The sequence below is a fragment of the Rattus norvegicus genome, chromosome 18, assembly GCF_036323735.1.
Source record: "Rattus norvegicus strain BN/NHsdMcwi chromosome 18, GRCr8, whole genome shotgun sequence".
Taxonomy (NCBI): Eukaryota; Metazoa; Chordata; class Mammalia; order Rodentia; family Muridae; genus Rattus; species Rattus norvegicus.
In genome coordinates, this window is record NC_086036.1 from 11743401 (window position 1) to 11758347 (window position 14947).

The 14947-nt window shown below is 43.8% G+C and overlaps 1 protein-coding gene across 2 annotated transcripts in view; it reads right to left on the minus strand.

Annotated features, from left to right (window-relative positions):
* Dsc2 (desmocollin 2) overlaps positions 1-14191 on the minus strand; it is a 32126-nt gene extending 17935 nt beyond the window's left edge. Inside the window, exons 1-6 of one of the 2 annotated variants that reach the window (NM_001033688.2) lie at positions 13774-14066; positions 6105-6189; positions 4816-5015; positions 3201-3320; positions 1999-2154; positions 1170-1314 (exon numbers count right to left, since the gene is read on the minus strand). In NM_001033688.2, coding sequence (NP_001028860.2) covers positions 1170-1314; positions 1999-2154; positions 3201-3320; positions 4816-5015; positions 6105-6189; positions 13774-13842 — 775 coding nt within the window. In that variant the 5' untranslated portion in view covers positions 13843-14066. Of the gene's footprint in view, positions 1-1169; positions 1315-1998; positions 2155-3200; positions 3321-4815; positions 5016-6104; positions 6190-13773 lie in introns of both variants that reach the window. The other variant, XM_008771935.4, reaches the window with a different exon arrangement.
* Between the last annotated feature and the right edge of the window lie 756 nt (positions 14192-14947).

The window sequence follows — 14947 nt, forward strand, 5'->3', positions numbered from 1 at the left end:
AAGTACACTATAGGTGTCTTTAGACACACCAGAAGAGGGCATCAGATCTCATTACAGATGGTTGTGAGCCACCATGTGGTTGCCAGGATTTGAACTCACGACCTCTGAAAGAGCAGTCAGTGCTCTTAAACACTGAGCCATCTCTCCAGCCCCTTTTTCTGATTATTCTTTAACTCTTTTTTTCATTAGCAAGTGTGGCAAAGACCTTCCCCTAATGAATAAAGATTTCAGGGGACCAGTCACTGGGTGAAGAGTAGGCAGGACTTCCAGGTCGGAGGGGGAGAGGAGAGGAGGAGGAGAGGGACTTGTGGTTTTGGGGACAGAGAGAGAGCTTGGGGTAGAAGATGTAACAAACTAGAGGCCCCTCCAGTTAGATGGCAGATCCGCCAGAGGATTTAATTTAGTATGGCTTACTAATTAGCATGTTAGTAGTTGCTCCCTGTTGATTCTGAGCGAAGATTGTGTGGTGTTTTCCTTCACCCAGTGACTCAACCGAGTTCCAGAGAAAGGTACAGAGAACCCTGCCAGCCGCAGAATTTGAATACATGGGGCTGGCATGGTAGTGACCCGCCATGGGAACTTGGGGAGTCAGCTGGACTCCAGGCCAGAGAGTCTGCCGAGATGAGAACAGTCTACCAGTGACATGTGGCCCTCCGGTGCCTGGCGTAGTGTGGGATGGTAAATCCCTTTTTTATTATTTAATGATACATGCCTGTACTTAAATTAACCGTGTGAGGCAGTTCTTTCTAAACACTAATTGGTCCAGACAGGTCTTCCTAGGGTAAGTCCCCAAAGGACTCTCAGTGACTCTTGATCATGCCTAGAACGCTCCTCCCCATTTACTCATCACAGCAGTGCAGTAGAGAGTCTCACATACTGAATGACTTCATTCAAAGGTTTGTCACCTAAAGTCATTCCATCTACCTCTCATAGGTGTGTAAAGTAACTTATTTAGAGGGTACCAGAATGCATGCAGTCTTTTTGATACCCTTGTCTACAGATAACCCAGTGATTGGATAAGAAACCAAGAAACAGCAGATTGCCAAACCAAGAAACCAGCGAAAGACAGAAAAAAAAAAGTCCTGTTCTTGTCCTGTCACCACAGCAAGGCTCAGGTTGTGAACCAAAGCCCATTCAATCGGCCCTGGATCAGTGGTGTAGCTACTTACCAAATGGACTGTTTTCCAAAACTGTGAAGCTGTACACTTTCTGGGTAAAGATCGGGTAATTATCGTTCTCATCCTCTACTTTAATGAGGAGCGTCAGCAGGTTCTCTACCATATACCCATCTGGAGTCATTGCTAATGCAGTCAGCTGTGAATAAAATAAAATTATGAAAAAGATAAGTAAAAATAACCACATTTTGTTTTTGTGATGCTGGGACGGAATTCAGAGCCTCACATGGTCAAGTTCTTTTCACTGAGCTAAAGCCTCTAATAAACAGATGCATAGTCAAGTATTTTCTCCTTTAGGAAGTTAAAACAGAAAAAAAACCCCATAAAACCAGAAATAACCATGAATTTTATTTATTCCTTTTAATTTGTTGGGATAAGGGAGTGAATGATACAGTGGCTGAAGTTAATAACTGTTCTGCCTAATTTTATGTCAACTGACAAGACCAGAGTCCTCTGAAAGCAGGGAATCCTAGTTGAAAAAAACTCCTCCATAAGAACAGGCTGTAAGCAAGCCTGTAGGGCATTTTCTTAATAATGATTGATGGGGGAGGTCCTAGCCCATTGCCAATGGAATAATCCCTGGGCTGGTGGTCCTGAGTCTTATAAAAAAAAAAAAAAGCAGGCTGAGCAAGTCAAGATGAGCAAACCAGCAGGCAGCACCCTTCCATGGCGTCTGCATGACCTCCTGCCTTCAGGTTCCTGGCCTGTTTCAAGTTCCTGACTTAATTTCCTTCAATGAGGACTAGTGTTGTGGAACATAAGCCAAATAACCCCTTTCCTCCCCAGCTTTCACTTAATACCACACATAATGTTTACATCTTACCTCAAAGGAGTCATACTGTTCTCGATCTACACGATCAGTGCAATACAGGTTTCCAGTATCTCTATCAATACGAAATAAGCCTACGGGTTCTTTATCAACTCCTGGACCGCTGATGGAATAGTATATGGTGTAGTTTTGAGCTTTGTCGGATTGGATCTAGAGAGCAGATAGTAGAAGCATGAGACATGTTTATTTCAGCAGAACTTGCATGCATTTTTTTTAAGCAATCACACTGCCAGTTACTAAAATAAACAATTTCCCCCTACTGTGTATAGTTTTCAGAAAAAAGTGCATCAATAGAATAAGGAATTATAATGAAAAATTTTCAAAAACAAGATACTTGCAAAATCCCATAGCAGCAAATCAAAAAATACTTTATAGACAAAATACTATATACATAAACCAAACTCTTGGGACTTCTCTTATTGAAAACTATAGCAAGATGATATTGAATGATTATCTGCTGCCATTCAATTTAAGGCTTGAGGTTTTATTGTTTTTGGCCTAGTATTTTAAAGCTGGTTTTCACCGGGTATTGGTGGCATCTGCCTGTAGTCCCAACACTGGGGAAGAGAGATGGAGAACTAGAAGGTAGGGCCAGCCTGTGGCTATGGGACAAGTCCTTGTCTATGTGGACAAGCCAAGCTCTGGAAGACAAAGATCTCGTTTTCTCCCGTTCAGGAATCTAGACTGTATAGACATGTATAAAACCATCCCTATATGGCATGGAATCAGAAGGGGGAGTGGAGAAAGGAAGGAGGGTGGTGGGAAGAGGAAGGGAGAAAGTGAGTGGGTGAGAGTGAATTTGGTCAACACACGATACCCTTGAAAGCAGCTCTCTTTTTAACAGTGTTGAAAACGAACAACACTGATACTGCTTTAGAGTACTAGATGAGCTTTACAGTTCCCACAGATTGTGTTTGGATGATTAAAGCTGCAAAGTGTGTGCACAACTGTTAAGAAAATTTACAAGCATATGTTGAAGCATGATATCTAAACCTTCCATTCATATATTCACATGTTACTATTTTATATAGCTTTGTGTTTTTAATTAGTTAGGATTCATTCAAGATCTTCAGCATAACACACAGGCGTTCTATCTTTGAGATACACTTCCAGCCATCACATAATTATTTTTAAATAGCTATTAATTATTTTTGAAAAGGGAAATGACAGACTTCTGCAGCCAAAGTAAGCCATACCTGTTGAAGGAAAAGTGGGAAGGGACCCAATGAATTCTCCATCATGGAACAAGGGATGGGAGCCCATCTTCTCTTGGCGCGGCGGAGAACTTTTTCTGTATGCAGTCTTTGATTTAGGACCTTGATTTAGAAGACAAAAAAAATGAGCCTTAATTGTTAAAGTCGATGACTACTTCATCCCCATACATTCAAACTGATACATCTGTCTCCTCTCATAAGGACTGGCTAGGAACATGTAAACCCATGACAATACTTCAAACCCGAAATAAACTTCGAAAAAGAATAAGACTGTGGTTACTGTGATGTTAGCCATTCTCTTGAGAAAATAACTTGGTGGAAATACGGAAGAGAGAGAGAGAGAGAGAGAGAGAGAGAGAGAGAGAGAGAGAGAGAGAGAGAGAGAGAGAGAGGAGAGTAGATGCCACACTGAAAAGCAAATGTTTGCTGCCATGTTGGCCCGCGGGAGCACAGGAGATGCAATGAGAATGACTTGGATGGCTTTGCTTCCAGATTGGCCAAAAGCACACTCCACTCACCGGCAACTAGCCAGAGCCCAGGAACCAAGAGAGCTCTGTCAGAACAAAGAGAGAATGTGGTGACAGTGCTCAGACTTCCTCAGTGAAGGTGGCCAGGAACTAGGAGAGGTCATTTTGACCTTTGGTGTCAGAATCAACAGGCACACAGGTGGTCCAAACCTTCTCCATTGTTATCTGTCTTCTAAGACTAACAGCCAGCTAATGGCAAGGGGTAGGCAAGGAGTTGAATGTGAGGTAAAGAAGGAAAGTTGCAGCTAAATCCTGGTAGCACAGTCTCCAGACACTCGGAACCACTGTGAGGGTAAGCATAGTGAAGCCGCAGTTAGACTGTTCCCAATACACTGGAAACGAAGGCAGCAGGGCATTCTCCCTCGAATGTCCCCTAACAAAGGGTCTGCATCCTGCAAGGCCTGATGTCATCACTTTGTAACTTGCATTGTGACTTTGTGCCTCCCTATGCCACCCCACCATACCTCTGCTCCTTTTGTGGACTTTTCTAGAGGACCACGGAAAGAAAAACCCTATAAAAGTGAGATGTGGCCCATCATAACTTGATGCCAACAAAGGGTCACCGTTTCCCCAGAATATGGTACCCTCTTCAAGAATATTCATAAAACTTTTTTTGAGATCCTTAACACAGAATTCACTGCCTGATCACCGCCATGCAGCAACACGATGCACACACTCTCTCTCTCTCTCTAGAGTTTGTGTTCTTGGCTTGGCTTGGCTTAATAAACTCCTGCTTAAACTGTCTATGTCTTTGGACCAAACTCCTTTTGTGGGCTTTTCAAGAGGTAGAGTTTCCAAACTTGTTTTTGGAAATACATCCCCATCCCAAATGGAAGTGTTTGTGTCCTGCCTCCCGTTGTCATCTGAGGCTTATCCCAAATGAAAGGGATGATAACTTGTTTCACAACGTGTTTCACAACCAAGCCTCCTTCACTAACACACGGTTGACCCTGGCTCTCACTCCCCTCCTAACCAATCCATCCCAAGTCTTCCCTGGTTCCACGTCTTCCTTGGTGTAGGTTAGCCCTAAAGAAACACCAATTACACTTCACGTATACCATCTCACATACCTCTACAGGGCCCTCTAAATGGACAGACAACTCCCTCTCTTCCTGGCTGTCTGTGTTGAAAAGCCAAATAGTAAAGCTTCTTTGCCCCGAAGACAAAACAACAGAATTGGTTGTGTACACAGAACCATCTTCGAAGACTTGGAAATCAGGATCACTCAAGTGAATTACATTTGCTGATTTAAGGCACTCCATCAGGTTCACTGCAGAAAATACAAACAGCAGTTAAGTTAGAGTTCAAAAGTTATTTACAGTATTTACATGCAAGAAACCAAAACACTGAAATCACACAGTGGAATATATAGTATTTTTAAATCATATATGAAACTATATGGTTAAGGTCCTCCCAAAATACACATATTGCGTCTAACACTTTGTTTTACATGTGTTTAAAGAGATATTTGTCCTGGAAAAAAAAAGACATGTGAACTCCAATATTTGAACATTTGACACCATGGATTTTCTTTCTTATTTCAAATTAAATATTAGTGACTACACACTACTTGAATCAAAGTCCACAGTTACTATATCGAAAGACTACTCAAGTCTACACCAAATGTAAAATTAACATATTTTCACATTTAGTTGATTTTTTTTCCTTTTACAACTAAATCACATAAAGAATTGACTGGGCCAGTGAGATGTCAGGAGATAAAGCTCTTACCCTGCATGTGTATGTGTGTGAGTGGGGGAAGCACACGTGTACACACGCACGTACACACACACACACATGTACACACACACACGTACACACACACACACACTTTAGTAGTTAAAGTAAAGAACTGACTTATAAAAAGAAGCATCCAAGGTAAAGACATATCTCAGGGTAAATTGTTTGCTCAACAAATGTAGTGCCCTGGGTTTGATGCCCAGAACACTGGGGGGAGGGGGAAGAAGAAGAAGAACTAGAAGTAAAGTTCAGTAAGATATCAAGATGTTTAATGATGAAAATCCAAGAACACTGCTAAACTAGGGAAATACTTTCAATATTATTTCTCAAATACTTAGAAGTATACTCAGCAAACACAATGTCATACTTGGAACACAAACATCAAAAATTATTATTATCAAAAGTTATTATTTGAACTTCATCTTTTAATCCTCTTTGGGTAATCATATTTTTCAATAAATAAGAATTATTTCATCGGCACGGTATGACATGTTCTAAAACGACTACACTGTTCACATTTAGCTATTATTCATAGGACCTTCATGGTTCCACACGTCACAGGGACTTTTAAGAGAGCACACCACATCAGCGTCTAGCACATACTGTAGCCACTCTTTACCTCTGCCAACAAATTTCCCAGCAGGTAGTTCAGAGGGGACCTGGAGGACGACTTCTTTACAAGCATCACAGGCAAGTGCAAGGATCTAAAACAAACAAACAAACAAGTGTCATACACTCACAAGGTCTTTCTAATCAATATAGAATTTACCTGAGTTAAAATTATATAGTAATAGCCATTTAATTGCATAAAAGAAACATTAATTACTTAAAATATATATATATAGTTAATTTAATTAAAATTAATTTAAATTAACAGAATGAAATAATAAATGTGTACTAGACTAAGAAATCTGAAATCTAGGAAGGAGATGAGTAAAAGGCTAAGCTCCCATGGCTCCCTTCTTTCCAACTTCATACTCAAGGACCCCAAGGGCCCACATTCTTTCTTAGGACTGTTTTTACGTTATTCCGTAAAGCGAATCTACTAGTAACTTCACTGACTGGGAGGGCCAAGTGAGATACAGCAGCAACATGTGAGAGACAGTACCAAACACACACAGGAAAGAGAAATGAATCCGTTCACCAAGCCATCAAACTGTTTCCATAAATGTTCGACATCCCAGGAGCTACAGAGTCAAAGCCTGCTAAACCAAACCGCAGTGGCTTTGCCGAGCGACACTGTGCTGCCATGGAAGGGTGGGCAGAATCTAGATCTGCATCTACACGACGGGGACCTCATTCTGAGGACACACCTTCTCCTCGCTGACAGTTAAGGCTGTTTTAGAAAACACGTTACTTCAAACGTTTTGAACGATTCAGTGACCTACAATGAACCAATTCCAATTGGTTGTGCATTTGAAGACTCAAATTTAATTCTGTTGTGAGCTTTTTCTGTGAAGGTTCCTGAAAGACACACACTCCATTTTCCTCACATTACCAAAGTCCTTGGCCAAAAATAAGGAATCCAACCAGCAGCTATGCTGGTAAATACGAGTCCTTTACCATAAACTAAAGTCTGATAGATTTGGATGAAAATTTCATTTCCAGTGTATCTTAAAGCACCTGTAATTATCCAATTTGAACTATAGAAAAGGGATCCAAAAAAGCAGAGATTATATTTTATTTGCAGAAATGAGGTAGATCGCCCCACACCCACCCAAAGACTTCTAAATTGAAATTAAAATAAAAGGAGGGGAACTTTCCCAGGCTTCATAGCCAAGAGTGCAGGAGCACAGTGAGATGTTTTGAGGACTGTGGCTAAGGGTGACTGACAACGTACATCTACTCATCCACTCACTCATCAGTTATTCATTCAACCAACACTCAGGGATAAGGAGGTGCTAAGCTCAGTCATCTGCTCCAGGAGCAAGTGAAGCAAGGACCTTGCGCTGACTGGATCATGTTGCATGGCACCGATGAAGACAGACAAGTGCACAAATGTCACATCCCACCAAGGATCAGCCAAGACAGATAACAGTTATTGGAGAAAAGGAGCAGAGAACGATGGTAGAGAAGGCTTGAGCCTCTGTGAACTGAAGGAGGAAGCCAGCTCCACATACAGAACCATCTGGAACATTGTCTTGTTCAGAGTGCAAAGGAAAGTGGCAATGAGAGGCATTAAACTGCAGAATGGCTTTATCTGGTGTTTACCAGCAGTCAGTCAGCTGGTTGCATAGCAACGAGAGTACAGGCACATACAAATGAAAGTCAGGATGACAACTGCAATGGCACAGCACTGTCCTAAGGTAGGGACACCGTACTTAAGCGGAAGTGTTAGTGGTAGAGCTGAAAGGCGCAGTTAAGACAATTGCTTTTGGAAACACCCATTTATTCATATATTAAATGAGTTTAATTAAATGTCTACTCTTTATCTAGTAACTTACATGATCAGACTGAAAATTCAACCCCAGGATAAGACATAGTTATAAACTCAGTAGGGTTTAGAAATGCCACAGAAGGGAAGTTGAGGTTAGCAGGGAGAGCCAGCCTCACCTAGGAACCAGATGAGGTCAACTGAGGAGTGGCCATGAGTCAGTCATGATAGGAGAAGGCAGGGTTGAAACTACAAATATACAGAACGTCAGAGGACAGAGAACCACAGTGCAGGGCTTCTCAACCTGTGGATCATGACCCATTTGGGGATGAACCAACCTTTTCACAGGGATAGCCAATGGTTGGGGCTCACCACAACATAAGAAACTGTACTAAAGAGTCTCCCCAAGACATTAGGAAGATGGACGCCACTGCTCACAATCTAAGGAGAAGAAAAATTAAAGTGATTCTGTACCCTAAGTATGGAGCGACTCCTGTGTAGTGCCAACGACCCATGTGGATCCTTTCTCTCATACATTATACGGAGCCGCTATGGATAACAAATAAGTTGGGACCCCAAAGGTGTGCTTTCTGGGTGCTACATCTAACCACTGGGAGGTAACTGTGCTATGTGAACTTAACCTAGTGAATGGCTATTAACGAATGCCTCATTTGAAGGCATTATTAGGAGGTGGTGGAAAGTTTGTGTTGGCTTCTGAATCTCACAAAGAGGTCCTGAGAGACGAGTCTGTGAATGACGGGCCCTGTCCTGCCTCCTTTCTGTTACCCCCATTTGCTTAAAGTCTGCCATGAGATAAACAGCTTTCCTCCACCGTGACCTTCACCCATGATGTTTCTGCTCATCTTGCATGAGCCTAAAAGCAACGGCATCGGTTAACCACGAACTAAAACTCTTAAAATTGTGAGCCAGCCAGGATATAGCTTCTCTCCTTCAACGTCTTTTTCTTGGGACTGTCTCAGAACAATGAAGAAAACTGACCAATACAGAAAGTGAAGATTTGTCTCAAGTAAATAAATTACCTCAGCAGGTTTATATTGGAAAGTGGTAAGTCTGAACACTGTGGAGAAATAGATTGAGAAAAAACTTTCATTTCAATGAAGATATGCAAGAAAAACTTGGAGAACACTGTGAGAAAACTAACCAGCTATGCTGAATAACATAATTTTGAAACATCCCACAGCACGGAAGAGCTAAGAAAGGAGCAGAGAACTGAAGGGTAGGATCTACAGATAAACAGAAACATAGAAAGTAGAAAAGAAGAATCCAGAAACACCTTCTGGCCTGCCAAGATTGGCTCTGGTTTCTGGGCCTCACTAGAAATGGAGTAAAATGAAAACATGGTACACACCTGTGGTGTACAGGAAGTTGCCTCCATTCCGCCTTCAATATGAGGGAGAGCCACAGCCAATCTGGCCTTGGCATGGGTATAGGAACCACATTAGAACCCATGGTTTGGGTCAGAAGCCTCTTGGGTATTATAAGGACAATGCCACAGGGAAAGCATCAGAAACAACCCCATGGTCATGGTGTAAATGAAGTGAGAAGGGCCGCCCTGGATGTCGGTGGCATCATCCCATGGGAAGGGACAGAGGACTGAGTGAGAAGAAAACAACGGGGTGCCAGCATCCATGCTCTCTGCCTCCTGCCTGTGGATACAATGGGACCAGACGCCTCACTGTCTCTGAGGTCCCACCAAGAGTGACTTTAGCCTCAAACCGTAGCCAAAATAAACCCTCGCCCTTTTAACTGCTTCCTCCCGGGTATTTGTTCACAGCCACAAGAAAAGTAGATGATCTCATCACTAAGCCCGGAAGTATAATAGGTTTGCCAACGTCACCAAGGTCATCATAGCTGCTCGTCACACTGAAGAAATCTCGGACAGGAGTGAGGGCTTGTAAGAAAGGGAAAACTTTCTCTATTTGCATTTACTTTATCTTTACTTACACAACTCGAGCAAACCAGACAATAAATTTCCATGAAAGAAGCGACTGCTAAACACAGTTATCGCTACTCTTGTGTCCACAAATAAAACCGGTACCATACTACAAAAGAAGTCATTTTCTAAAGCAATGACACATGTGGGAATGCCAGGGAGTAAACCTAGTAGAACCCTAGAAGGCCACATGCCAGCACCAGGCCATCTGCTTCCTGACCAAACGAATTGCTGTCCTCCCCTGACTTCCTCAGGGAAGACTTGCCTACCTCAGAAGAACCCAAACACAAAATAAGTGGATGTACACAGAGAGAAAGGCAGATCCAGTGTGCAGTAGGAAAAATGGGCACACCCATACATTAATCCTAGATTAAATCACAACTCCATGATCCCTATAAAAATCTCAACCAAGTATTTCCTGGAGTTAAATGAGCTGATTCAAGGGTTATAGAAAAATTATGAAAAAGAAGGGCCACAAAAGCACAGGTAGACACCAAAAGAGCACATGAAGTCGAACTACCTGGAAGCCAGGCTGTGCACAGGATGTGGGTAGAAAGTATTAGTGACATCATGTCAGAGGCAAACGCCATGCCTGCCTGCACCTCGTTTCTTTACAGCCCGCAGAGGACATGCAGAACGTCTGTCACTAACAGCCTGGAAGAGTTTTCTATTCGTCACACCCTGGCCTACACAGCACATTCTTAAACTCCGTGAAATGTGAAATACTGCTTTTAATTCACTGTTTATTCCTATAAAGATATTTTTTATTTCTAGAATTTGTATTGTCTTTGTTCATACTAAAAGTTGAAATCCAGGCCACAGTTAGGCTTTCTTAGCTGAAAGATCTAGAGGAATTTATCACCCACATGGCGTCAACGTGCACTTTAATAGTTCATCTACTTGGAGTTTCCTGTGGTGTTCTGTGAAAAGTATGGGTTCAATTTTATCTCTTCCTACACTTGTGGCTCGTCCGAATAGCCTCAAAGTCAATCTCAGTAATTCGTATACTGCTGCAACCCTTAAAGGAAGAAAACAGTAGTTCTCAACCTTCCTAATGCTGCGACTCTTCAATCCAGTTAGTCACATCAGGGTGACCCCAAACCACAAAATCATTTTAGTCCCTACTTCATAACTGTAATTTGCTGCTGCCTTACCATAATATACTATAGCCATACTATAAACATCTGTGTTTTCTGATGATCTTAGGCAATACTTGTGAAAAGCGTCATTCAGCCCCAACAGGGTCGTGACCCACAGGTTGAGAATCACAGGTGTAGCATGAAATGAAACGTACAACAGTTTCCTGCCGTACACAACCGGTTGGGGAGAACAGCATCTCCAAGACCATAGTCATCGGCTTTGTGTTCATCATCTCCAATCCGGGTTCTCCCTTCCTAAATGTGCCTGCTCATATACACGTGCATGGCATACAGCCAAGGTTATCCAATATGACATTATAGTGAGAGCAAAAGCCTGTAACAAGAGATAGGTACTAGTAAACAGTCCCATGAAAAAATCTATGAAGATGAACTTATTGAAACAACAACGGATTAAAGGGAGTAACAAGGAAAAAAAAAAGCTTCTAGCATTTTCCGTGAGGATCAAGATATATAGAAGTTCTATATATTGAAATCTCTGACGCCAAAAGGAAAACAATATTTGGAAACATAATAAATGGTATGATATAGCATACCATGTAGAGATATACAGGCTTGTTTAAAGGTGCTGTCTGAAAGAGCGACGTTAATTTAAGATAGTGTGATATTTTAAAGCATAAAGTAGAAAAAAAAATCACCTGGGGTGTAGAAGAAACAAGACTTAGAACAAGGCTCCACAGAAAGTTAGTATTCACAAGTGAGAAAAACAGTGGCAAGGCAGACAGAAACGATAACAGAAGGCAGGGCGTGGGCCATAGGAAGAGGACGGTCTGCTGCCCAACAAGAATTGTCTCTGTTGTGTGAGACACGTTCATCCAGAGAGCTGTGGTAAGGTATCTGCTTGTGGTTAGTTTTCTGTTATTGTACACTTAAAACCCGGTCAAAGGGGAAAGATCTCATGTTACACCTTTAAGTCATACACAGAAGAAAGCGAGGTAGGGGATGAAGGAGTCAGATTCCGAGAGCCAGAAAGTTTTTCTAAGTAAGGTGTTCATTTCCAGAATAAAGGATGAATGAATCATGGGGTTGAATTATGTGTAGAACAGAACACATCTCTTGAACTTGTCAAGGGAGCTCTCAGACGCCGTAGAGAACAAAGCACCTTTTGGCTTTCAGGAAGAAAGCTCAGGGGCTTAAGACACTGTGGGGTGAGGCAGTACTAGGAAGTGGAGAAAAACTGCCTGGTGGAGTGTCAAAGGATTACCTGAGTGTATGCGAAAGAAGAGACACATAGGGAGCCTCGCCCCTGAAAAACTTCTTCAGTAGACCTTGTATTTACTTACTCTATGCTTTTCTCACACCCATCTCAGGCTGGAGAAGCTTCGTTTACATGGTTCCTGGAGGGTAAAACCAACTGAAGGGACTCACACTACACTTTCCTGCTTGAAAGCAAAACCCACATTCCCAGACTCAAGAAATGATGAGGGGCTCTACTTATTCACCCATGGCTTACGCTTCTTTTAAAGGATCTCGGAGTGTGGGCTTGCAACAGGGCAGCGCTATATCAGGAAGACTAAGCATGCCTTTTCTTTCAAAGAATAAGGCCCTGTGTTACAAAAGGAAGTGGCAACGTCCCTCACTAGGTATCAACCAAAGTTCACACTCTGTCATCGGCAGAATATTTTGTGATGATTATTTGCCCCAGGCTGGGTTTCTTTAGCCATAAAACCCTGACTGCAAGGTTCCTGTCCCAACCTGTGCTTATGAATAGTCTCTGGGAATTCTGATTGAATTCATTCCTTGGGATGTCCAGTAACCAATCACATTCTTCAGTAATTAAAAATGCAGGAATCCCTTGTGAAAGGAAACTTGAGGAGAAATGGAAGAACTCTCACTTCCACACTTTGGTTCCCTGGGTTCCTCCAGGCTTCCTTCAAAGCCAGCTTGAGTGATTGCTGCAGGCTATGGGGGGAAAGGACAGTATCAAATTGGTAGCTATTTGCCCTGGCATAGTGAACTTTTGCCTTGTACAAGAGACCCCCGATAAAACTATAATCTGGAGCATTCTTTTCCCAAACTCCCCAACGGCCTAGTCAGTCCCAGAGGTGAATTCTTGAGTCTTCTGGTTCCCTAGGGAGATCAAGACCTGTCCCCAATAAAGCCATAAATTTTGATTCACACTTCTGAAAGGGCTGAAGGTCCTGCCTGTTGTACTTCTTACAGCAAGAATCTGAGCAGGAGTTGAGAAGAAAAATCAAAACTCCTTCTAGGACAAGATCTCGGGACCAGGATGTTCACTTCTCAGAGATTTAGGGAATCAGTGGTCACCTCGTGTGGACCCATCTCCTAACTTTGTAAGAAAAGTGCAGAGTCTCTCTCTCCTTCATTCCAACTCTCACTTCTAGAATCCTCCCATCCCAGCACCACGGAACCCTCAAAAGCAACAAGTCTTTTTTTTTTTTTTTGACCCCAAGGGCACCACGCCGGCCTTTAATGTCCTCTGCCAGGCAGCTGACTTCACTCAGGACCGCCTGAACCCAGGGCTCCTGTGACGGTACTCCAGGCCGGGGCTCAGCCCTGGCGCACCCCGCTCTGCCCAGAGAACCCCGAGGCCAGGGTTTTGGCTGGGCGTCCGCGATCCGCCCCCGTCTCCATCCACGCGCGCGCCTATTACAGCTCGCTCGCAGCTACACTCCCTCCCCTGAGGGGCCTTGGTGTCCGGGTCGCTCGGCTTCCTGCCGTCCTTCCTCACCGCCAACAACTGCTGCAGTTTAAGGTGACCTGAGACCTAGTGATCCGACCCGGGCCAGTCGCCCCGGCTACATGTCCCTCTCCCCGTCCGTGAGTTGGTCCCGGTGCTCACCGCGAGGGTCAACAGGTGTCCCAGGCCGAGGGCAGGGCTCCCGGAGCGCGAGGATCCCGCTGCCGCCATGGCTAACTCAAGGGACAGGTCACCGCCCCGCACCCGCTGCGCAGAGGTGGAGCGCGCACAGGCACTTTTCTCGCGCTTGTCTGATGCTCCCGCCTCGGTCCCCAGGGGCTTTTCCTCTGGCCGAGGGTGGAGCTCCGGGCAAGTCCAAAAGACTCCAATCGGCCACTCCTTGTTATTTTTCTTGAGTCTTCATGACTTTAAGAACTCAACCGGTGGGAACTCCCTGTGGCCGCCACCCTTTCACCTGTGCAGACGACACCTATATGTCCCTTGTCACCCCCCAGCCCCCACCCCGCCCCGATGGCGGTCTAGCAGGATTAACAGCTGGCCCTGCCCAGCAGAAGGCCTGACTGTACTAAGACTCACCGCGAGCTCTGGCCCTGGCCCCGCCCAGAGCACTGCCCACTGCCTGTGGAGTTACCTGGGGAGGCGGGGAGGGGGTGTAACTCCCAAACCCACAACTGCCCTGGATCAACTGGCTGAGTTACATCTGCCTGAAGCTAGCCTGATAAGATGTGGACTCAAGGGACATTCTACTGTGTAAATCAAAGTCCCACAGACATATAAATAAGGTTCTAACAGGAGTTCCGCCCTAAAAGGTCTCAAGGTTCCGAAAATAGATTGACAGTGACACTGGTTCTATAATTTATCGAGGAAAAGGAAAGAGGGAAGGTGGAAAGGAAGGGAAGGAGGAAGGGAAGGAGGAAGGGAGGGTGGGAGGGAGGGAGGAGGGGGAGGGAAGTAAGGAGACTAGGGAGGGAGGAAGGAAAGAAGGAAGAAAGGAAGGAATAATAAAACAAGTTACTATAGAAACCCATCAACTGAGGCCTCACCATTGGCTAAATGTGGGCCCTCTGATTTCCTCTATGTTGTCTTTTGTGATTTTTTTTTTCTCTGAGCACGTCCCACATGGAGTTCTGGACATTCTGGTACCAATTATTTTTCTCTGTTCTGACATCAGGATTAGAATTCGTGATGAAAAGTGAAAAAGAGCAGGAGTATTCACACTCTGGACTTGACAGCACTTGAGCCCATGAGTTATAACAGAACTTAAGCAGAAAGATTAAACCTGAGAGCTCGGAATTCTGCAGAAGGCCTCGCCGTG